Source organism: Astyanax mexicanus, chromosome 3, assembly GCF_023375975.1.
Source record: "Astyanax mexicanus isolate ESR-SI-001 chromosome 3, AstMex3_surface, whole genome shotgun sequence".
NCBI classification, from domain to species: Eukaryota; Metazoa; Chordata; class Actinopteri; order Characiformes; family Acestrorhamphidae; genus Astyanax; species Astyanax mexicanus.
The window spans coordinates 835919-861708 of record NC_064410.1 but is presented as its reverse complement, the minus strand read 5'-3'; the positions used below and the strand labels follow the sequence as shown (position 1 = coordinate 861708).

The following is a 25790-nucleotide window of genomic DNA, read 5'->3' as shown; positions in this document are numbered from 1 at the left end:
GAGATTTTTCTGTTACAAACTGTGTAAAAGTTAAATAAGAGAATATAGACTCTCATAGGATCGTATAGGAGATCTTGGCATTATTTTTCTCAGAATGGTTATATACAATATATATCTCCATTTTTTTCTCTGAATGGCGATATACTATATATATATATACATATTATGTATATATATATATTTTTTTTTTCTGAGATGTGTTTGGCTGAAAAGTCGGGTTTTGCGTCAAGGTTTTTATCTTGTATAAAAATATTTTGATAATCTGAAATTCTGAAAATCTCAATATTTTGCCCAGATCTACATGCAATTAAACTGATGTTTTTTTCTGGAAGGAATCAGAGTCTGGGGCAACAATGTTGTGGTGCGGAGGAATTTGGTGACTCTGACTCTCTGGCCTGGATCTTACAACGGAAGAACAGAGGCCTTCAACTTCAACTGGCCTGCAGCCATTGAGGTGTGTAGAGGAATTATACATAAAATATCTTATAAAGCAGCCTGAGAGTAAATAAACAGCGTTTGAATCCCAGGGTTTGAATCCCAGTCATGCAGCTTGCCATCAGCACAATTGTCCTTCCTCTCTCTGGGTGGGTACAGTACAGTAGATGGTGCTCTCTCTTTCCCCTCAGCACTCCTAGGGTGATGTGGATCAGCACAAGGCTGCGTCTGTGAGCTGATGTATCAGAACCGAGTCGCTGTGCTTTCCTCCGAGCGTTAGCGCTGTGATGCTACTCGGCAATGCTACAGCATCAGCACCCTCCTGGTGTTGGAGCATCCCTAGTGATAAGGGGATATAGCACTGAGTAGCAGATGATTGGGTGGGACAATTGGCCAGATAAACTGGGGAGAAAATGGGAAAAAATTATAAGTAAAATTGTATAAAAAACATTTAAAATGTATTTTGTTCTTTTTTTAAAGGCAAATATGGGGACTAATGTAGTTCTTCAGGGAAATATTGTTGCTGGTTATGAAAGAGTTGGATTCCGAATCAATGGAGAACCATGTCCAGGTAATGTAAACCTGCAGTGTATTATTTACTGTGTTTTACAGTAAGTTTACGGTGTATTTGTTCACATATAACCTGTATTTGCTCTGTCTGCAGGTCAGTCCAATAGTGTGGCCCAGTGGCAGCAGAATGAGGCTCATGGTGGTCTGTTTGGGGTCTTTATGAATAAGGATGGGCTGCCTGGCTGTTCTCATATCCAGGGCTTCACAGTTTGGAGAAGTTATGATTTTGGCATCTACTTCCAGGTATGATCAATGGTGATACAGGTGTACTTTACAGTCTTTTTTTAAGTTCCTATTCAGTTTAAAGATCTCATTCCATCATTTTTTTCATTTATTTTAAAATGTCTAGTTGTGTCTCTAGTATGAATGAACGCCCTGTGAGCTGGTTGTTTTAGTGAAAAAAGTAAATATATAAAGTGCTCCGGTGATCCGGTATAACACTGCTTTAGTCCAGTGGAGGAGTGGGCGGGTGGAGAAACAATAGGATTTCGGTTCTTGCTCATGAATATTCATACATGCAAACATATTACCTCTGATTGGCTAACAGCACTGCGACACCAGGAGGCAGCGAGACGGACAACAGTTAGAAACGTTTTAAAAATAAAGACAATTTTACACTAATAACAGTCTTTACAATGTTATATTCTACTTTACAACATGTGTAATAATGCCCTGCTAAGTGCAGTTCAGCCACTGACCTAGTCTTAGAGTCTGTGTCTGTAAAACACCAAATCCACCGGAGATCCTATTTCAACACATAGACGAAAAAAAGGGGATTTTAGTGGAAGGACACCTTTAATCTTCGACTATTCATCAGTGTTTTTGTCCTCTATATGAGTATTTGAAAATTAAAAAAAGAAATCCTTTAACTCGAGCTCCAGTGCTGATTTTCAACACATTAAGAAAATCTAATTTTATTTTCTAATATTTCATTTCAGTCTAATTTATTACTGACACAATTATGTCCATAGGTATTTGGACAGTGACACAAAAATAAATATCCTATGAAACGTTTAGGAAATTTTTTTTTTCTTCTTCAGGTTTCCATGAGTGTAATCGTTTCTAATGTGACTCTGGTTGATAATGGGATGGGAATCATGCCACTGATCTATGAGCCGCCATCAGTCACCCATGCATATTCCAATAAAACTGTACTGATACAGGTAAGAGTTTTAATAACAGACTCTCTCTATAGAATATCCTCTCTCTATATAATCTCTATCTATATCTCTATATAATCTCTATACTCTCACAGATAGCAGACTTACTGTTATAATAATGTTACTTTCATTTACACGTATATATACACATTTACATGTTTACAAGTTTACATTTTTACAAGTTTACAAATTTACCTTGTTACAAATAATATTTTTACATATTCACATTGTTACATATGTACAAATTTACATTTTTACACAATTACAATTTTAAATTTGTATATATTTACATTTTTATACATTTACATTTTTACAAATTGACACTTTACATATTTACATTTGTACATATTTAGATTTTTACATATTTTCATATTTACATTTGTACACATTTACATTTTTACAAATTTACACATTTACACATTTATATATTTACATTTGTACATATTTAGATTTTTACAAATTTACACATTTACATATTTAGGCATTTACTTTTTAATTTTTTTACAAATTTACATATTTACACATTTGCATTTTTACATATTAATTACTCAGTTACTTAAAACTTAATTATCTGATACACACACAGACAGTACTAGTCTAGCACCTCATCTTTAATACAACCTCCTTCACTCCAGTGTAACTGATTGATTATCAGTCTGCATCATTAGCTGGGGGTGAGCTAGAGACTGAGCCCCTGTTAATACAGATTTGAAAGGTATTTTAGGGATAAATTAGCACTATCTAAAGCTTTCTTCTTCTTCTTCTTCTCCTTCTTCTCCTTTTTTACAGAATGCCTTAATTGTCGGCAGCAGCCCAGACTTCGACTGCAGTGATGGAATTCCTCTGGGTGGAACCAACATGGTTCTGAGTTCAAGTGGTCGGTCTCCTCGGCCTCTTACTGGTACAGTTCTGCTATATAAATATAAAAACAACGTTCAAAACTCTCATTATATCAATATATCTGATTATATTTATAATCTGAATGCTGAACATGATGATATTTGCTGTCAGGCGGAAGGTCTGGAATCTCCTGGCCAACGTTTGAATCTGCTCAGAATGGAGCTCCAGTCAAAGCTTTTGATGGACTCATGAGCTACAATGCCATCAGTGGACTCGTGACTGTCTCTGGTAAGGTTTCAAATGTATTTTATATATTTATATATATTTCTTAGTTATGAAATAACAAAAATTGTGAGGAGAAACATGCCTCAAGTCCTCATCTCCCTATTTAACATCGTATAAAAGCCGTCTCTACCTTCGTTGTGTGTCCAGTGGGTCCTATCTTACACCCTGCACAAGGCATGTCGAAATGCTCATTGCTATCTTACACCCCACCAACAGTCTATTTTCATTTCTTCACCTGCATTGTTCAAATAGTGTTCAATAGAAATAGAGTTTATGAATATATCTACACTGATGGGCGTGGTGGTCTGGGAATAAGGTGTGTTCAGGTAAATTTCTGATGTATTGCTATCTTAGCTGTGAAAAAAACAGGTGCACCACTGACCGATTAAAACCCTGACAACAGTCAACAGTCAGACATCCATACCCATGTTAGCAATATATAGATCCCTAAATTTGTACCTACTGTCTTCTCCCTTTAAACTGTTTGGGCCCTATTTTAGTGATCAATAGGTGAGCCATCAACCGCAGATGTTGCAGCTTGATTTAGGGCGTGTCAGTGTTTCTTTGCTATCGTAACAATGGGAAAAGTACACCCTGTGTGGCTTAACTTATTTTTTTCTATTTCTATCTTCCAGATACCACTTTTGTTGGGTTTAAGAGCGTGTGCTCCAGCCAGACCAACTTCATGTTTTTAACTAATCCAGAAAATGAGGATCTACATCACCCTATTTATGTTCAGAGGATCACCAAGAGTGACTGCACAGAGAACGCCCAGGCCTTCATTCATCGACCAAATGTGGGGTAGGTATTACTATAGCAAAGCCTTTCATTGAGACTTTCTTTCTCAAAAATATTGTCATTTAGAGCATTTATTTGCAGAAAATGAGAAATGTCTGAAATAACAAAAAAGATGCAGAGCTTTCAGACCTCAAATAATGCAAAGAAAACAAGTTCATATTCATAAAGTTTTAAGAGTACAGAAATAATCAATATTTGGTGGAATAATCCTGATGGTTTTTAATCAAAGTTTTGTTTCATGCATCTTGGGATCATGTTCTCCTCCACCAGTCTTACACACTGCTTTTGGATAACTTTATGCTGCTTTACTCCTGGTGCAAAAATTCAAGCAGTTCAGTTTGGTGGTTTGATGGTTTGTGATCATCCATCTTCCTCTTGATTATATTCCAGAGGTTTTTAATTTGGTAAAATCAAAGAAACTCATCATTTTTAAGCGCTCTCTTATTTTTTCCAGAGCTGTATATGTAAATGTGTACAGAAATGCGGATATGCTCTAAAGTCTGGCTCTATTTTAAAAGATTCATCCACACTTCAATGAAGTTGTCGACACACCGCCACTGTGCTGAATTTTCTCTCTTTCTCTCTCCACTATTGTTACTGTCTCTCTTCCAATAATACAGGAAAATTTCAGCATTTAAAGAAATTAATCATGATTTTAATTCATTTTAATTCTTTTTAGTCTATTTAAAAAGCAACAACTGTTGTTTAGAACCTCCAGGAACTCTTTTAAAACACTGAGAAAACAATTTTATCAATATAGATATTTTTGATATTTTTATTTATTTAGTCATTTGTGTGTTTAACAGTATTTTACAATGCCTAAGTACATCTGTTTGCTATTTGGATTTCAGAATATATAAAATGATATTGAATACAATGCATTTCTCTGTTTTTGAGTATAATAGTGAATAGTGAATAGATACTGTATATTTGGAAGTGCTAAATCAACATTTGTAGGGTTTTTTTTGCGAAGCTCTTTGGGAAACCCATGCAAAATTGACTCGTTTTTTGATCACTTTTGGAAAACGCACTCCAGAAACTGTATAATTGTCACTTTTTTTTTTTTTTTGTCATATCATAACCTATGATTTCCTGCGTTTTATTTCAGTAAGGTGAACCCCTCAGACTGTGTGGATATGGACTGTGATGGGAAGAAGAAGAGCCTGTTGGTTGATCTGGATGGTACTTTACTGGGAAGTGTGGGAGCTGTGGTTCCCCAGTCTGAGTACGAGTGGAACGGGGACCCCCGGCACGGAGTCGGAGATTACCGCATCCCCAAAGTCATGCTCACCGCCCTCAACGGCAGCCGCATTCCCGTCAGCCAGATAGCACCAAACAAAGGTGAGGGGGGGTTTATTTAAAATAGATTTTAATACATTTACCTAAACACAGGGTATCTGCAGATTGTTAAGAAGTCTTAAATTCAGGGTTCTCATGGTCATAAAACAACTGGAAAAGTCACAATATTTAAAAAAAAAAAGGATAAATTTTCTGTGTAAGTTATATTTATGGATGTTATGCAGGTGTTATCCGGGACTCGAGCTGCACATATATGAGCTCTTGGCAGGCCTACAAGTGCTTTTCCATGAACTACAGGATGCTCGTGATCGAGAGTCTGGACTCGGACTCTGAAACCAGGCGTCTCTCTCCTGTCGCTGTGCTGGGAAGCGGCTATATTGATCTGTTGAACGGTAAATCACTGGACTTTATACCCAATAACTGGTTATTGCACATTTATCAGCAACAATTGCAATCAAGCATTTAAACACTCCTATCAAAAGTTCTACTTTTGTCTCGTCAGTCCACAGAAAATGTATTTTCCCAAAAGCCTTGAGAGTTAATCTAATGATGTTTTCTAGTAAAATTGAGACGAGTTTTAATGTTCTTTCAGCTCAGCAGTGGTTTTGTCTCGGCACACCATTTTTACCTGGTCTTTTGTGACCTCTTGAATGAGTTGTTGCTGCCCTCTTGGGGTAATTTTGGTCAGCCGGCCGGCCACTCCTGGGAAGGTTCACCACTGTGTCTACGTTTTCTGTATTTGTGGATAATGGCTCTCAATGTCCCAAAACTCTAGAAATAGCTTTAAAACCTTGTGTGTCAGTAATCAGGCCTGGTTGTGGTTAGAGAAATTAAACATTTTTTCACAAGGGCCATGTAGGTTTGGATTCTTTTTTTCACCCTTAATAATAAAAATCATTAAAAAAAACTGCATTACATGTTTAATTATTATTGAACGCTCTTTCACACGACTGTAGATCTATGTTAATATTAGATATATTTAAAAATATTTTAGTATGACTGCATATTTTGACATTTACTGATATATTTAATATGATAAAATCTTGTATTTTTTTAACAGGCCCGCAGGACCACGGCTGGTGTTCCGGCTACACCTGCCAAAAGAGAGTGTCCCTCTTCCACAGCATTGTAGCTACAAACAAGTCCTACGACGTCTTCTTCACCAGCACCTCCCCTCAGAAACTGAGACTCATGCTCCTTAATGCTAAACCCACTGAGGTACTACAGCTAGAGCTATAGAAAAATAAGTATTTTATACACTGATGATTCTGTAATGATGCTGAAGAATCAGCTGATGGTTTGGATCGTTAATGTTTTTGGTGGTTTGTTTTTTTTATCCTCTGTTTGTAGAGTGTTGTGGTCGCTGTGTTTTACTCAAATCCTCAGCGATTAGACGTGTACGTGAACAAACAGCTCGTCGCACCGACCAACGCGCAGTGGAACTCTCAGAGAACGGACTATACCCTGCTGGAGCCTACCTACACAGGTACAACATCATTACTTTAGTTATATATATATATATATATATATATATATATATATATATATATATATATATATATATATATATATATATATATATATATATTAGTTAAATGTAAATACAACCAGAAATACAACCAGAAACAGCGTCAGAGTATAAACCACAACAGATTTGTTTTTAAACAATTGATTGATTATATTTTATATAGTAATTTATTATATATATTTAATAATTAATCTTTAATATTCTTTAAAATATGTGTCATGTTCTTACTTTTTTATTTATAAATGTAAAAACACATACAAATTTTAAATTATGCAAAATATTATGTATATTAATTTGGATGGATGGATAGAAATTAAGATTCCAGCAGCTTCATTACAGTAAACAAAAAATTCACACTTTATAGAATAATTAATTATATATTTATTTAATAATCAAGCTTAAATATTCATCAAAAAAAATAATGCTTTTTTTTCTCAGAAAATGTGTCATCATCTATATTTCTTTAAGAAGCACAGGCTAGTACAATGCAAGACTTTAACAAACACATACATTTTTGAATAATGCAAAAAAATCATGTATATTGGTTAAGATGGATAGATCAGGAGATCGCTTTGGTTTAAATCCAGGTCATGCACTTTGCCATCAGCTGCTGGCCTTGCTCTCTCTGGGTGGGTACAGTACAGTAAATGGCCCTCTCTCTTTTCCCTCATCACTCCTAGGGTGATGTGGATCAGCACAAGGCTGCATCTGTGAGCTGATTTATCAGAACTCCTCCTGGTATTGATGAGTGGAGTCCTAATGAGTGGGTTGGGTAGTTGCCCGTGTAAATTGAGCAGAAAATGGGGGTAATAATTAGAAATTAAATGATAAAATCAGTAATGTAATGGTAACTCATGGTTTGCTGTTGATGATCTCCATCCTTTAGGGCAGTACGTCCCCAAACTCAGCTCCCCGATCGGCTCCAACTTCTTCGATCCTGATTATAAGATGCTGTACGTTCTGGTGCAGGGCTCCACCCCTGTGGAGATCCGCACGTCTCCGGTTCTCTTCATCGCCTTCAACCTCCCGGCCATGACCGAGGCCGAGTTCTTCGGGGACAAACTCATCGCCAATCTGGCCGCCTTCCTCCGAGTTCCCGCCAACATGATCCGCATCTCCAAAATCATCAGAGAGGGCTCGGCGAGGAGGAGACGCGCCGCAGGCCTCACGGTGCAGGTCGCCATCCAGCAACCTCCTACCAACCAGCCCACCACCAACAGCACCAGCGGTGAGGAACTATCAGCAGAACACGCACATACTACACACACACACACACTCACACACACATACAAGCAGTCTGACCTAAACACCCACCATACTGACAAAAAAAGTTAAAATAAATACATGTAGTTGCACTGCAAAAAAACTAAATCTTAGCAAGTAAAATTTTCTAAATGTAAGGCAATAAATCTTATTTTCTTCTCTGATAAGACGTTCTGCCTTACTAAGCATTGTGTAAGTGTACAAAAGCCCAGCTGTGATTTTGGTTTGTTATTGGTTTGCCATACTATTTGTCAGTTTTTTTAGTCAGGCAGGTGGTTAGCCACCTATGTTAATCATTGAAAGGCCCTCTAGGTCCCTAATTGCCAGTTGCAGCAAGGGGGCAAGGTGGAGCAGCAGCAGGCTGACTCTCTATTTAGACAATGTGTCGTGCGTGCATCAAATGGTGAGTTTAGCCACTATAAGTTTATTCATATTGGTTTAGTGTAATACTCATTCTGTTATTTAGATGCACTGAGCATATTTCTGTTATTTTGTGATGTTAGCTACTAGACGCTAATCGATGCTAATCGCGATTAGCATGCTAATGCGTTATTTAGCTTATTGTTAGCATCAGTACTGCTTGATCATGCTAAGTTCAGGCTGATTTGTGTTCTATATACCTTATTTCATTAAGCTAAGGACTAGCTATGTAAGACTAATTTATATGTGAATTGTGTGATAAAAGTTACTGTTGCAGCTATTGCTAAGTTAAGCTTATTGAGAGAAACTAGTCAATTATTTTCCCATTCTTTATTTTCAGAACCACACACATTAACACATTACTACTTATGCTACTAAGCTCATGCAATCTATCATAGATTCAGATTCTTACCAGATGTTACTCAGCTATCTGATATATTACAATCAGCTTGTGAACACTGTGTTGCGGGTGTGAAGAGTGAATAAATCTTTTTCTGAACAACTCAAATCGACTAGTGTTCTGACTGGACACTCTGCAGAGGTTGCCACCGGAAAAAAGAGAAACAGCAATATATAATCACAATCTTTTTCATGGTCCTTCGAGCCGGATGCTGGCAAGTTCTGCAGCTTAAACATGTCAAACGCAGGAAAGGATGAGATTAGTGGTCATACCAAGCCTAGTCAGTCACCCACAACAAATGAAGACCCAGATGCAGATAGATCAAAGTCATCAGGAGTAGAGAAGTGCATGTATATTCTCGCTGAAGAGAACACACTCCTGAGACGCACTTTAGCAGAAATGAAAGAGCAACAGGATCAATGGAGAGCTATGTTGCATTCCCAGTCCTATGGCCGCGGAGCCACTGCCACATCCTCCAGATCAAGCTCGCCTGTCTCTCAGTGTCTTGATACCTTTTCAAAAGATCAGCTGGATATGTGCAGTACACAGCCCACATCGGCATCTAGACCAATTCAGGGCAATGTGCAGCACACAACAGAACAAGCTGAGATTGAAGAAATAACCGAAAGCATCAAAAGATTAGAGCACAGGCCTAGTTATGACCATAAACAGAGAAGTAGACAACAGAGCAGCGAGACAAATCACCGCAGTGAACTACTTCCACAACATGGACTTTCTTTACGTAACGACCCTATTCCTGATTCAGCCAAGCATCCGAATCATCCTCGCAGATCTTCACCGTCCCATGCATATCATTATACGAGTACACCTGCTGACTATCATCATGACCAGTCAAGCCAGTATAGATCCACCACACCAAGAGGCAATGACTCCAGTCATTATCACAGACAGAGACACCGTGAACCATCTTACTCACCTGATCGTCATCATCGACGCCTTCCAATAGAGCAAGAGTTCACCTACCGGGGACCTAAACCAAAGATTCCTGACTTTATCCATGAAGATCCACGTGAGTTTACCAGACTCAAAGTTGCTCTTGAAAACCTACTTCCTGCTGATTCCACAGAGCGCTTTAAGTTCCAGGTCTTATTGGATCACCTAAAGCTTGAAGAAGCATTGCTTATTGCTGACTCTTATAGTAACAGTCGGTATCCATACTCTGACACTATGGAAGCTCTGACTGAGTTGTATGGTCAGCCACACCAGCTTGCACTTCAGCGCATCTCTAAGCTAATGGAGGAACCTAGCGTAAGAGCCGGCGATGCTAAGGCTTTTCGTCAATTTGCACTTAAGGTGCGCGCTTTGGTTGGCATGTTGGAGCAGCTTGGAAGCAGTGGACAGACTGAGCTATGGTGTGGTTCACACGTTTCAAGGCTCCTGGGCAAGCTGCCTCACGACTTGAGAGCAAGTTTCAGGAGGTATGTAAATCCCATTAGAACACCCATTCCTACCCTTCTAGATCTTGCAGCATGGCTGGAATATGAAGTAAGAGTGCAGGTGGATGATGCTCAACTAAGCGTTTACCAAAGTAAGGGACATCAGAGCTACAAAGAGCAGTGCAAGAATCGCCAGATCAGGTCCACCACAGTTCTTCATAGTGGTGAGCTGAGAGTCTGCCCGTCTAAGCCTAAAACACAGTCTAACAGTGCAGAGTGGCTACCTGAGAAGCCCAAGAAATTCTGTCCCTTTTGTAATACCACTCAACACTATCTCAACCAGTGTGTCAACTTCAAGATCCTTACTAGAGAGCAAGTCGAAAGATGGATTCGATCCAATCAGAGATGTTGGAAATGTGGACGAGACCACTTGTCAACTGAGTGCACATTGAAGGCTAAATGTAAGAGATGCGACAAGCGCCATCTAGAGGTCCTTCATGAGGTGAACACAAGGCAGAATGACAAGACTGCTACCTTCACAAAGAACACTGCTGGGCTCTCAGAGAGTGCCAAACCTTTCAGTTCTACAGCTGAGACCCTTTATGTGGACAGACCTACTGGCAGCAGCAAAGTGCTACTGAAAATGAGTCGTGTCATTCTGAAACATGGTGACACCTCCCTAGATACCTATGCGCTGCTAGATGATGGCTCAGAGCGAACCATCTTGCTGTATGAGGCAGCCCAAGAGCTTGGACTGCAAGGAGTTCCAGAGGAGCTATCCCTGCGAACTGTGCGCCAGGATGTGCGTGTCATTCATGGAGCTACAGTGTCATTCTCAGTATCGCCTGCTCACCAACCAAGTAAGACATTCCACATTCACAGGGCGTTTACAGCAAAAGAGCTTGGCCTGGCACCCCATACTTATCCCGTTGTCGCTCTCAAGAGACTATATCGTCATCTAAAGAGCCTACCACTCCAGCCCATTGACTGTGCACAACCCCTTCTACTCATAGGATCAGACCATCCACACCTTATAACACCAGTTGAGCCTGTCCGTCTGGGACCACCTGGAGGGCCAGCTGCAGTCAAGACCAAGTTGGGATGGTCACTTCAAGGCCCTTCTAAGTTGCTGAAGTATAGCCTTCCCATTCAGCAGTGCCTTCTGACAACCATTGTCTCAGATCCCTCGGAGTTACTCAGCCATGTCAAAAGGCTGTGGCAGTTAGATACTTTGCCCTATCGTAATGAGAAACTTGTGACACGGTCGAGACAGGACACACAGGCCATACAGATTCTGGAAAAGAAGACTGTTCGGGTCGAAGTAGAGGGAGTTCGAAGGTATGCTACACCGCTGCTGTGGAAAAAGGGCTTACCCCCCCTGGATGCTCCTAAAGAGGCAGTAATGGCCCCTTTGCGCAGTTTGGAGAAGACGCTTGCAAACAATCCTGAAAAGGCTGCCACCTACAGTAACGAGATCCACAAGTTGACTGAGGCTGGCTATGTGAAGAAAATACCCCTGGAGGATCTAAAGGAAAGTCCTGGTTGGTATGTGCCCCACCACATGGTCCAGCATAATGGGAAGAATAGAATTGTTTTTGATTGTTCATTCTCCTACAAGGGTGTCAGTTTAAATGATCATCTCCTTCCCGGACCCGTGCTAGGTGCTACATTGCTCGGGGCTCTCCTCCGCTTTCGGGAACATGCCTTTGCCATCAGTTCTGATATAAAGGGCATGTTCCATCAGGTTCGCCTCCTCCCAGAGGACCAACCACTCCTGAGGTTCCTTTGGAGAGAAATGAAAAGAGCTGACCCGCCTGATGTCTACCAGTGGCAGGTCCTGCCCTTTGGAACTACATCAAGCCCCTGTTGTGCAACGTTCACTCTCCAAAAGCATGTGGCTGACCACACTGAGCCCGGAGACAAATTGCGCACATCCGTGGAGCAGTGTTTCTACGTAGATAATTATCTACAAAGTCTACAATCAGCTGAAGAGGCAAGGCACCTAGTGGATGCTCTTCGCCATCTCTTGGCCCAAGGTGGGTTTGATTTGCGACAGTGGGCCAGCAACTGTCCTAAAATCATCAGCCACCTGCCTACTGAGTCCAGGTCTGAAAGCAGCGAGCTCTGGCTTAACCAAGACATAGCAGACCCAGAGGAGCGCGCCCTTGGTATGTTATGGCACTGCCAGTCAGACACACTCAGCTACAAAAATGGCCAGCTAGAGGTCGACAGGCAGCCCACAATGCGTAGCATATACCGGATCCTCGCCAAACAGTATGATCCTCTTGGTTTCATTGTTCCATTTACTACCAGAGCTAAGGTCTTGGTACAGAGACTCTGGGATCAGAAGCGTGATTGGGATGATCCAGATCTGCCTGATAACCTACTACAAGCATGGTTCTCCTGGGTAGAAGAACTACCACAGTTATCTCACATTAGTGTGCCTAGGTGCTACACTACTGAAGAGCTGGATAGCAGCACCTGCAACCGTAGTGTCCATGTCTTCTGTGACGCGTCTGAGAAGGCCTATGGTTCGGTGGCGTATCTGCGCACCGAAGACAGCAGTGGACACACCCAAGTTGCATTTATCACTGCCCGTTCACGAGTGGCCCCTAAACGTCAGTTGTCGATCCCTAGACTGGAGCTCTCTGCCGCTTTGACAGGTGCTCAGTTGGCATCAGTCTTGAAACGAGAGCTATCCCTAGAGGTCCATCGATACATCTATTGGACAGATTCTACCACAGTTCTTACATGGCTGCAATCAGAATCCTGTACATTCAAAGTCTTTGTGGGAACTAGGATAGCTGAGATTCAGGAGTTAACTGAATCAGAGACCTGGTGCTATGTGGACTCGCAGAGAAACCCAGCGGATGACATTACCAGGGGCAAGACCCTGTCACAGCTGGTAGAAGACACTCGTTGGTTTCAGGGCCCAGCGTTCCTCTCGCAGCCAGAAGCTAAGTGGCCAGAGCAACCCTCTGAAATGTCATCCCCAATTCATGAGGAGCAGCGGAAGCACACTTTCTGTGGAGCCACCAGTTTGACTACAGTCTTACCACAACTGGACATCAGTCAATACAATACATTCCAAGAGCTCCTTGAAGCTGTAGCACAGTCAAAACACAGGGTGGATTCAGATACCAGCAGTCTGTCAGCAGATGACTTCAAGAAGGCTGAGTTGGATGTGCTTCGTCAAGCACAGATTGATAGTTTTCCAGATGACCTGACTCAGCTACAGAAAGGAAATCCTGTTTCTGCGCACAGTAGGCTAGCCACACTAGCCCCTGAACTCGATAGAAGCACACAGCTCATTCGTGTCGGAGGTCGTTTGCGTAGGTGTGAGCAGCTAAGCCCAGAGGTGCAACACCCTATTGTGCTTGATCCTGCTCATCATATTACAACATTGATCATCAAACACTATGACAACGACTTGCACCACCCTGGCCCGGAAAGAGTATTTGGAGAGATTAGACGACACTACTGGATCTTGAGAGGCAGGCAAGCAATTCGCAAGTTTCAACACAATTGTCCTGAATGTCGCAAGTGGCGTGGAACACCTGACATCCCACAAATGGCTGATTTGCCCCTCTCCAGTTTAAGGCTCTACAAGCCCGCTTTTTACTCTACTGGAATAGACTGTTTCGGACCTTTCCAAGTCAGAGTGGGAAGGCGAAATGAAAAGCGCTGGGGCCTATTGTACAAGTGCCTAACTACTAGGGCGGTCTACATAGACCTTCTTTCAAGCATCGATACTGACTCCTTCCTCCTGTCACTCCGTCGTTTCATCTCCAGGAGAGGAAAGCCACATGAGCTCCTTTGTGACAGAGGGACAAATTTTAGGGGTGGTGATACAGAGTTGAAAGAAGCATTCCAAGCCCTCCAGCCAGCCTTGAAAGAGCAGTTGGGAGCCCAACAGATTGAGTTCCAGTACAACCCACCGAGCGCCCCCCACTTTGGTGGAGCGTGGGAAAGGGAGATACGGTCTGTTAAGGCTGCACTGTACCCCGTTCTTGGAGCACAAACAGTGTCAGATGAGGTGCTCAGGACGGTTCTGATAGAGATTGAGGGCATACTGAATTCTAAGCCTTTGGGTTACGTATCCTCAGACATCTCGGATCCGGATCCTGTGACCCCAAATTCCCTTCTCATGGGGCGGCCAGACGGCTCTCTGTCCCAAGTGATTTATCCAGCGTCAGAGCTCCTAACCCGCAAGAGATGGAGACACAGTCAAGTTCTGGCTGATCAATTTTGGGTCAGATTCATTCGTCACTACCTGCCAACACGACAAACCCGACAGAAGTGGCAGAAGGACAAGGAGGACCTTACAGTGGGTGCAGTAGTGTTGATAGTGGACCCTCAGACACCAAGGGCCCTGTGGTTAGTTGGAAGAGTCAAGGCTGTCCACCCTGGAGCCGATGGAAGAATAAGGACCGCTGAGGTGCTAGTAAAGGACCGCACCTACCTTCGACCAGTGGCTAGATTGATCAGACTTCAAGCCCTTCCAGACGACAATGAGTAGATGGTCTTTTAGATACAAATATGCATAACATATTTGGGGGCGGCTGTACAAAAGCCCAGCTGTGATTTTGGTTTGTTATTGGTTTGCCATACTATTTGTCAGTTTTTTTAGTCAGGCAGGTGGTTAGCCACCTATGTTAATCATTGAAAGGCCCTCTAGGTCCCTAATTGCCAGTTGCAGCAAGGGGGCAAGGTGGAGCAGCAGCAGGCTGACTCTCTATTTAGACAATGTGTCGTGCGTGCATCAAATGGTGAGTTTAGCCACTATAAGTTTATTCATATTGGTTTAGTGTAATACTCATTCTGTTATTTAGATGCACTGAGCATATTTCTGTTATTTTGTGATGTTAGCTACTAGACGCTAATCGATGCTAATCGCGATTAGCATGCTAATGCGTTATTTAGCTTATTGTTAGCATCAGTACTGCTTGATCATGCTAAGTTCAGGCTGATTTGTGTTCTATATACCTTATTTCATTAAGCTAAGGACTAGCTATGTAAGACTAATTTATATGTGAATTGTGTGATAAAAGTTACTGTTGCAGCTATTGCTAAGTTAAGCTTATTGAGAGAAACTAGTCAATTATTTTCCCATTCTTTATTTTCAGAACCACACACATTAACACATTACTACTTATGCTACTAAGCTCATGCAATCTATCATAGATTCAGATTCTTACCAGATGTTACTCAGCTATCTGATATATTACAATCAGCTTGTGAACACTGTGTTGCGGGTGTGAAGAGTGAATAAATCTTTTTCTGAACAACTCAAATCGACTAGTGTTCTGACTGGACACTCTGCAGAGGTTGCCACCGGAAAAAAGAGAAACAGCAATATATAATCACAATCTTTTTCAGTAAGTGTTTAAGTGATTATTTAGCTTATTTTAGGGATAATTATCTTAATCATTCTTACTTAGAATTTGTACCATATTTTAAGTAATTTGAACTCAAAATAAACACAATCAAGCAGCAATCAAGTTATTCTGATGCTAAAAGCTATAACTATATGCTAAAAAGTTGTGTAAAATTGTAATGTAAACTAATGTAAACCCTCACCATGAACAGTAGCATGTTGTGTCTCTGTATTTGCAGATGTTGAGCAGTTTCAGGTGCTGAAGAACATCACGGATAACCTGGGTCAAGCCGCCGTCACCGGCAGCCTGAGTCAGTCCATCGGCTTCAACGTGTCGTCCATGGGCGTCGTTCCCCCGTCTCCTCCACCCAGCGATCCATCATGGAGTACTGTAAGATTAAAATTATAATAATAATGTCTTACATATATAAAATCATGGACAAAAGTGTTCCCAGAAAATTATTGAAATTACATATGTTTTGTCCCACAGCTTTTGTGGGGTTGCTTGTGCTTTTTGGAGCAATACGACTTTTTCAGCTTGGACATTTTTCCCTAAGATTCCACAATCTAAAAGAAAATAAACTAAAAAACTCTATCATATCAAACAGCTCTACGGGTCACATTTTTTGAGCCAGAACCAGGAAATTATGTCATAATGTTGAGCCAATCATGATCTACTCTTAAATCAAAATAATGAACTTTTTTTCCCGTTAGAATGGTATGGGCGGAAATTTTTTGACTTTCAAATTTAGCCAAACATTTTTGGACCAAAAGTTAGAAGCACAGCAACCACTCTTCACTCTTTTCAGACAGAAACAGTTTAGCAACCATTTAAAGTTTTCACCATTATTAGTGCACTATTCTAAGCTAACTTAAAGTTCGTTCATGGACTTGTTGTTTTTTTTTGTTTGTGGATTAGGTGGCTGATCAGACTGTGACACGGGAGGATCCTGTGGTGCAGACGGTGAGGAGCGTGTCCTCTCTGACGGTGGTGGTGGAACCGGTGGCTGGGTATAATCCTGGACCCCTCTTCACCCAGCCTTCCATCATGGCCGTGGACCAACAGGTGAGACTCATACCTGCACTGTAATAACACTAAAACAGCCCGAGGACGAACTTGAGCAAAGAAAACTCTAATTCTTCTGGTCTTAGCCGTCTCTTTTTCATAAAGTCTTTTCAAGTCCTGATCTTTGTCTCCAGGGTGAGTGTGTATCAGTGGGCGTGACGACTCTCACGATCACAGCCGTGCTGAAAGACACTCGCGGGAATGAGGTGGACGGTCTGTACGGAAACACCACCATCCCCTTCTCCAGCTGCTGGGCCAATTACACTGACCTGGCCATCTCTACTACAGGTGAGTGATGTGTTTTTTACTACCTGCTGTGTCTTCAGTATCATTTGGAGTGGCATAAAGTTATCCAAAAGCAGTGTGTAAGACTGGTGGAGGAGAACATGATGCCAATTGTAATTAAAAACCAGGATTATTTCACCAAATATTGATTATTTCTGAACTCTTAAAACTTTATGAATATGAACTTGTTTTCTTTGCATTATTTGAGATCTGAAAGCTCTGCATCTTTTTTGTTATTTCAGACATTTCTCATTTTCTGCAAATAAATGCTCTAAATGAGAATATTTTTATTTGTAATTTGGGAGAAATGTTTTCTGTAGTTTATAGAATAAAACAACATGTTCATTTTACTCAAACATTTACCTACTGTAAAAAAAAATCAAACATACAGTCTATAATATTTGGTTTAAATACATATATATATGGATGATGGGCAGCTGATCTGTGGTGATGATGGATGGGTGGATCAGTCTGGTGGGAGACGAGACAAAATAACCTGAGGTGGAAAATCCATCATTATCGGGTCAGACAGGTGGACGGTCATTAATCGTGAGGAAATCACAAATATAGAATAAGTTTTTTCTGGATTTATTGAGAACAGAAAAAGGTAACATAGCCAGAAGGTAACATAGACACTGAGGCTCCCTGAAACTCTTACACTTCCAGTTACAGTTTGTATTAATTTAATATAAATTTTATCTTGTTGACCAATGTTTTTTTGGATTTTACAGGAGAGAACATGACGCTCGCTTTTACCCTAAACAACTGGATGACTCAATCCAGGTCCTTCACCGTCAAGAGCGTGCCTTCCACCGTCAGTGCTACTGCAGATTCCTCAAGTGAGTTTAATTCTCCTACTACTTCTCTAATATAGCTAAAAATATTGTCACTCATTCATATTTGCTGCACCACAGCATTACTCAGTGCCAGTCACAACATCAGTAGATTATTAATCTGAAATTTATAGAATTTTACAATTAAATTAAAGTACACTTTTCCGATAAACCTAAAAAAACGAAGAAAAAAAACATGGTTTAAATCATTAAAAAGAAAAAGATGTTTGTTAAAGCTTCCTATGAATCCTGTATCCCTAATGCATTATGAATTTATATATATATATATGGCATACATCCTACCTTATAATGACCATCATAAACCTATATAACTCTTATATGTTCTGTCATTGCAGTAATATACTGTATATAACACATTAAAAAACACTATATCACATTACAAAGAGAGGTTTCATAATGCTTTATTATATCTGTGTATTAGAATATTGTTCATAATATTATTTTTAAACCTTTATGACATCTCATGCCTGTGCCATGCCTTTTATATAGTGTTGTGCATGTTGCTATAAGTGCTTATGGGTTTTCTATAGCTATAGCTTATGAACAACAGTCAATATAATAAGGTATTATGTATACCATACCATGTATTCATCATTATGTATGCATTCATAATAGATTCATAGGTAGTGTACTTTTTATTAAAAGTTTTTTCTGATTTTGTTGGAGTTTTTTAGTTTGTTTTCGACTCTTTTAGTAGTTAAATGTCACTTTTTTTTACATTTTAAGTTTAAAACTTTATGTTTTATGCTGTAAAAAAGGATAAAACAGTGATTATCAGTAACTATCATTGATTATCAGTGTTTTCAGTGAATTATTTCTCATTGATTAACCTTTAATTGCTGCTAATGCTCTACTACTTCTCCACAAACCACAGGCACCACAGCAACCACCTCTATACCGGGGTCCACCACCGATGGCAGCAGCGTCTTTGACTCCAGTCCTGCTCTCAAAATAGGGACTGTGTATACGCTGATGCTGCTGAGTGTCCTGCATCTCTTGTACTGTGTCCTGTAGACCAGCTGAAGCAAGTTCCTGAAGTTCCTGGTGTTTCTGAAGCTCCTGAAGATCCTAAATTGGCCAAATCATTCAAATAATAAAGGCTAGTCTGATTTTTAGCATATTTAGATTGTATTTCGATTTATTTTTGATATTCTTGACAGCAAAAAAAAAAAAACAAGATCCAAACCACATTTAGAGATCAGGATTTTTTAAAGAGTTTTAATTTGTTTTCTAAACATAAAAAAACACATAAAATCCTAAAAAACAGAAGTTTAGGAATCCCAAACAAGGGCTACATGTATCACTACATGAGATATTAATAGCAGATTCAACCCGATCACTTATAACAAATAACTAATAAAAAAAAAAATCAAGGACTGCGATTTGAGAAATAAATCAGATTTGCCTGCAGTCTGAACTCAGCCCACCAATCAGGAAAACTTCAGGTACTCCAGGAAACATCAGCCAAAGTCAAAGTGCCTAAATATTATACTTATAATTTACTTTTCTAAAGAATAATAATATATTTCTTACTTTACTATCCATGATCAACATATTATAATCTAATTAAATTCAATTTATATTATATGATGATTATATTCTCAAATGTTATGTCTTTTTTCATTGTTTACTCGGAAAATTATAGTCTACCTCTTAATAGGATGTTATAAAGATGTTATAAAAATGTTATAAAGATGACGTAACGCAGAGATACACAATGCACACATACACAATGTCCTCTACTGAACTATGTGAACAACAATGTGAACATTTACTGCAATATAAATGAAACTTGAATGATCTTGTCTAGATGCATGAATGAAGTGTATGAAGTTAATTATAATTAATATCCAATCAAATAAATAAATGTTTCTTATATGCAACACACATTTAATTTTAAAATGCACCTTTTTCTGACATTTTTATGATCAATAAAACATAACAGCTACATAAATCTGCTTCCACTGGCTCTTCTTTTAGCCTTAAACATTGAAGGTTTGACCACTCGCTCACTCATTCATTTACTCACTCATTCACTGACTTAAGTATAGTTAGATATCTTTAATTATACCACAGTAAATTCAGACCCTGCAATTTGATTGGCTGAGAGGCATTCCATGAGTACCATTATCAGCCGGTAATGCACTGTAACCGAAGCTCTCCATGTATCTCTCAGCATGGGGAGATACATTTCTTTATCAAACTGTCACCTGCATGATCAGCTTCTAAACCATCTTGGCCATCAAACACCAGCTTAGATCATCTGAATCCAGCTACCAGTAAAAGCAGATCCTGAACTGAATTATTCAGACTGGTTTACTGTCTGAATTTCTGACTGTTGGCCACCAGAGGTCCTAAGACCCCCATGGAGTTTATTCAGATCTCACAGATCTTCTACTGAAGGATTCTGCTCTCTCTATTAATAAAAAAACCCACAATCTCTCTGACACTGATGTGACAGCAGAACTAATCACATTTTAGTGTATATAATATTCTAAAACATAATTCATACCTGATATTTTTACAATTATTTGTTTTAATTCTAGTCCACAATGCATGTTTATTAAACTCATTCTTTATCAAAAAATATTGATAATACCACTTGGGAAAAATAAGGGTGCTCGACTAAGTCATAATTATGAGAAACTAAGTCATAATTATGAAATACTACATCTTAATTACAAGATAATAAGTAATTATTATAGGTGTTAATTCATAATTACGAGCTAGTAGGTCATAATTATAAGATACTAGGTATGGGGTTATTATCTCATAATTATGACTTAGCATCTTATAATTATGACTAAGCATCTCATAATTATGATTATGACTTAGTTTCTCATCATTATGATTTATAATCCCATAATTGTGACTTAGCATCTCATAATTATGACTTATTATTTCATAATTATTACTTATTATCTTTTAATTATGACTTATTGTCTTATGATTATGACTTATCATCCCATAATTATGACAAACTCACTCGTAATGATGACTTAGCATCTCATAATTATGACTTCATAATTTGGAGGTCGTTCTGTGAGGTGGAGTGAGGATGGTATATAAGGTAGTGTGAGGTGGTTGATGTGTGAGGTATCTGTGGAGGCTCCTGCAGGTCTGTAGGTGGGAGTGAGTGTATGAGGGTGGAGGAGGAGGAGGTTCATGGCTGGGAGCTGTTATAAGTTGTAGCTGCGGGTCTGAAGGATCTCTCGGATCTCCTCCTCTGGATCTTTCTCTCCTGTAGCGGCTGAAACTCCTGCAGAATGCTCCTCCAGCGGCTCCTCAGCTTCTCTCTCCTCCTCCTGCTCCTCCTCCTGCGCAGCTGCCCGGCGCTGAGCTCCGTGTCTCCGGAGCAGAAGAGCTCCTCAGCCACGCAGCTTCTCCCCGCGGGGGGCTCCCGGGGCCGCGGCCGGGTGAGGGAGGGGGTCCCCGGCAGGAGGAAGCGCTGGCGCTCCGTGGAGCCGCACGACTACATGCTCTCCATCTACAAGACCTTCTCCTCCGCAGAGAGACTCGGGCTCAACGCCACCTTCTTCCGCTCCTCCAAAGCCGCCAACACCATCACCAGCTTCGTAGATACCGGCCACGGTGAGTGCAGAATGTATTATACACTTTAATATATACTGTATTATATACATTAATATATACTGTATTATACACTGTATTAAATACTGTATTATACACTTTAATATACACTGTATTATACACTAATATATACTGTACTATACACTTTAATAAATACTGTATTATACACTTTAATATACACTGTATTATACACTAATATATACTGTACTATACACTTTAATAAATACTGTATTATACACTAATATATACTGTACTATACACTTTAATAAATACTGTAGTATACACTTTAATATATACTGTATTATATACACTAATATATACTGTATTATACACTGTATTTTATACTGTGTTATACACTCAAATATACACTGTAATATATACTGTATTATACACTGTATTGTACACTGTATTGTACACTGTATTACTGTCAATGAAAGTCTATTTAAACAGACTCTAAAAAAGCTTCTTAATAAGAAAGAACAGAAATTGTTAACTGTGAATTGCCGACTATGAAAAGAGTTTTTAATCTAAATTTTGTAGCATTTCTATTGGTCAATTCATAATACTCACTTTTGACTGACTTCTGAAAACATCTTTAAAATTGTAAATTTACAGAAGAAGGGAATTTTTCTTCTTAACGCTCAATGGAAGTCAGTGTAAACAGGTTTTTAAACCTGCTAAAAACCTTCTGAAATTTTTAAAAGAAGGAAAAATTTTAAATATATATCAATATAAATTGATCTAAAATCGTTCTCTCATACATGTCTCTTACTCACTCACACCTAAATATTAGCATAGTTTGAAAACATTTTAAACTTTATAAATAAATATTATCCAAATTTGGCTCAGCGCTTCCTATTGGCTCCTTCAACTTTGCATTTTTATTCTCCCTCGCCTTCTTGGTAGACATGCACACTTGTTTTTTTTGGTTTATTTCATTTATTTATTTATTTATTAAGTGGTAGCTAATAATGAGAATCCCTGTGTTGCAAATTCTACTTTTATCATTCTCTCATTGAAATGCATGCCATCAATAGGTTTAGTGAAACCTAGATGAAAGCACCACATCACGAACACCAACATCTCCACTTTCTCTTGCAGATGACCCTTCGACCTCTCCGCTGTGGAAACAGAGGTATTCGTTTGATGTGTCTACGCTCTCTGATAAAGCGGAGCTGCTGGGAGCTGAACTGAGAATATACACGAAGGTCTCTGGAAGCTTCCAGGAGTCTGAAACCGGTTCTGTGGGGCTTCAGCTTCATTCCTGCCAAACCCACAAGCTTCTAGACTCCAGAACCCTGGATCTGGAGAACTCCCACAAACCACGATGGCTGGTTCTAGACGTGTGGGACGTTTTCGCAGAGCGTCGCCTTCACTCGCAGGGGAAGCACTTCTGTCTGGAGCTGAAGGCCAAACTGGACAACCCTGAGAGGGACGTGGACCTGCGGGACCTCGGCTTCCACCGGCACGGTCGTCCGCAGCAGAAGAAAGCCATCTTGGTGGTGTTCACCAGGTCCAAGAAGAGACAGAGTCTTTTCTACGAGAAGCGGGAGAGGATTAAGACGTGGGATCCTGACTCTAAACCTCCTAAACTTCGGCGGAAGCGACGGACGGCTCAGAACAACCGGCACGGAAAGAGGCACGGTAGGAAGTCTAAAGCCAGGTGTAGCAAGAAGCCGCTACACGTCAACTTCAGGGAGCTGGGCTGGGACGACTGGATCATAGCCCCTCTGGATTATGAAGCTCACCACTGCGAGGGAATCTGCGACTTTCCCCTCAGGTCTCACCTGGAACCCACCAACCACGCCATCATACAGACTCTGATGAACTCCATGAACCCCGGCAACATGCCGCCCAGCTGCTGCGTGCCGTCCAAACTCAGCCCCATCAGCATCCTGTACATTGACGCTGGGAATAACGTGGTTTACAAACAGTACGAGGACATGGTGGTGGAGTCGTGTGGGTGCAGGTGACCGTTTAATGTCAGGTTCACACTACACAACTTTTTTTGAGTCATCAGTCGTTGTGCATGTTCACACTACACCATACCTGTCAAATCTCCCGTTTTGACCGGGAAACTACCGTATTTTACTCCTCTTTCCCGCTGTCCTCCCGTATTAGTATTTTCCAGTAAATTTCCTGTATTATATTAAGATAAAAAAAACATATATATTATTGAGGAGACAGGGCACTGACTGCTCTGTGTCTCTTAACCAATCGTGGAGCCGGTTCAAGGAGAAAGTCCCACCTTTCAGGAGAAACAGACAATCATCTTGCAATAGAGGGTCAGTGTGGGGAAGCCCCCCGTCGCTGTGAGTTCAGGCAGCTAGTCGGAGCAGCTGATGTTAAAACAGATCTGGATATTCAGAGATTTTTCTAAAAGTAAGGGAACGGTAGGCTAATCATGTAAACTGTGATGAGATTTTTCTGATGGCTGCTTAAAAATACTCGTCTCCGAAACAAAACACACAGATTAAACCTTTTAAAATAAAAAAATACAGCTTGTGACTGTTAACTAGAAATGTGGAGAGGACCGAAATTAACTGAACTGATCAGGGGTGGAGTGATCAAAAGGAAGAAGTATTAATTAAAAATTATTAATTGTGTAGGCCATTAGGACTAATTTTTACTGATGGAATATATCTGGTCCATGTCCTTTTAGTAAAAGCTCATAATACTATTTTTAGGTCACCTACAGTCATTTTGCCGAATTTGTGCACCCTTTGTTCAATTTTAAATCCATTAAATAAATAAAAAATATATAATATAAAAGAGTGCATTTATGCCAAAAAAAGACATGAAATCTTAACTTTTTAAAAAATATATAGAAAAGTGTTTTTAATTTGGCTGTATTAAAAGAATGACATATGTAGGAATGTCCACAACATTTCAGATTCTGATAATCTAATTGTAGTGTGTAAATGGTTCACATGTCGTTATTTTAGATTAGATTTTTTGTAAACCTGTCTTAAAATGTAAGGGATACTGAACCTTCCTTGGGCTGGTGGGACGGCTTTAAGCGTACATAGGAAAATATCCCTTATTTTTAAATCTAAAACTTGACAGGTATGCACTACACGACCGGTTGTGCCGTACTTGTGAGTCCTTCAGTTGTTGAGACTTTCACACTAAATGACTGATCGGGATCAGCGACACGGGGTCACAAATTACACGATTTCTCACTGTGGGAAATCGCAGACTCACCTGGCTGCTCTCCAGAAACACACCTGAGCGTTGCCACGCCAGAGAATCTCTATAGAGAAGAATATCATTGCTGTCCTATGAAAAAACACTTATCTCCATTTTGTCGATTTTTATGTTACTACATAATTTGAACAGGAGGACAGGAAGTGGGCAGACAATACATAAACAACTCTGATGAGTTTTTTGGACCTGTGGTTCGTTCTTTCTTTCTGTGATCTCATTGGCTGTACGTAGCCGCTGCTCCTGACTCCTAGTCGCCGACTGAGTCAGATATTAAACATGTTGAGCTTTGAAGGTTGAGTTTTTTTGTCAGCGATCAACGAAAAACTGGCCCAAAATCGTGTAGTGTGAACCTGGCTTCAGGATCAGGGTGTGCGTTTCCCAAAAGCGATCAATCTTGATATATAATCATGCACCCAACTTTGTTTTTTATGTTCTGAAGTGTAAATAATATGTACATTGTGACTGTACAGAAAAAAATGTTAATTTATATATATATATATATATATATAATTATGTTAAATTATTGCTCCTAATAGGGGCTTTCTTGTACACAGTTACTATAATTTCACATTTTTTCTTTTTTACTGTTGTAGACTTGACTTCCTGTGTATCTACCTCAGTGCTTTGAGACATTAATGTTCCCATACAGCCCTGTAAATACTGTGCTCAAATGAAGACCATGTGAAAGATTTATTCTTCTAATAAAATGCAGAACTGTGTCAAAGTAAATCAGCTGTGGTTCGTTTTTTGATGTACAGGTCCGTGCAAAGGCATCTAAACACATTACTCAAAACCATTTATCTCAGAAATAAATGTGAATTTGCCTGAAAAACACAGCATAATAATGGAACAGTTATTTTTCATGTAATTTACAGGCTAACAAAATGGGAGTAGTAGTCGGAAGGGGAGGGGCAAAGAGTGATGTATGGGTTTAGGGCCAAAGAAGAAGGAAGAGCTGATTGACTGACTGAGCATTGTGCTCAACCCAATCAGCATAATATTCTTTTAACGTAATATA

At 39.8% G+C, this 25790-nt stretch overlaps 2 protein-coding genes across 3 annotated transcripts in view; both read left to right on the top strand.

Moving 5' to 3' along the window:
* Window positions 1-19931, top strand: part of pkhd1l1.1 (PKHD1 like 1, tandem duplicate 1) — a 73080-nt gene extending 53149 nt beyond the window's left edge. For both annotated transcript variants that reach the window (XM_022667340.2, XM_022667339.2), the window contains exons 62-78: window positions 333-454; window positions 916-1006; window positions 1100-1248; window positions 2046-2168; window positions 2955-3066; window positions 3177-3293; window positions 3926-4091; window positions 5197-5429; window positions 5612-5779; window positions 6448-6605; window positions 6738-6873; window positions 7802-8143; window positions 16012-16163; window positions 16692-16838; window positions 16973-17126; window positions 17855-17962; window positions 18852-19931. In XM_022667340.2, the coding sequence (XP_022523061.2) occupies window positions 333-454; window positions 916-1006; window positions 1100-1248; window positions 2046-2168; window positions 2955-3066; window positions 3177-3293; window positions 3926-4091; window positions 5197-5429; window positions 5612-5779; window positions 6448-6605; window positions 6738-6873; window positions 7802-8143; window positions 16012-16163; window positions 16692-16838; window positions 16973-17126; window positions 17855-17962; window positions 18852-18991 (2618 nt within the window). In that variant the 3' untranslated portion in view covers window positions 18992-19931. The remainder of the gene's footprint in view (window positions 1-332; window positions 455-915; window positions 1007-1099; window positions 1249-2045; window positions 2169-2954; window positions 3067-3176; window positions 3294-3925; window positions 4092-5196; window positions 5430-5611; window positions 5780-6447; window positions 6606-6737; window positions 6874-7801; window positions 8144-16011; window positions 16164-16691; window positions 16839-16972; window positions 17127-17854; window positions 17963-18851) is intronic.
* Window positions 19932-21115: 1184 nt separating this feature from the next.
* gdf6b (growth differentiation factor 6b) lies at window positions 21116-25501 on the top strand. Its single transcript, XM_007229225.4, has 2 exons — window positions 21116-21568; window positions 22667-25501. The coding sequence occupies exons 1-2, from the start codon at window positions 21244-21246 to the stop codon at window positions 23536-23538; spliced, it is 1197 nt and encodes a 398-aa protein (XP_007229287.3). The 5' UTR covers window positions 21116-21243; the 3' UTR covers window positions 23539-25501.
* Window positions 25502-25790: the final 289 nt, after the last annotated feature.

Coding starts and splice junctions, on each gene's coding strand:
- gdf6b (XM_007229225.4), top strand. CDS start 21,244: ATGCTCCTCCAGCGGCTCCTCAGCTTCTCTCTCCTCCTCCTGCTCCTC. Junction 21,569..22,666: donor CTTCGTAGATACCGGCCACG/GTGAGTGCAGAA, acceptor TTTCTCTTGCAG/ATGACCCTTCGACCTCTCCG.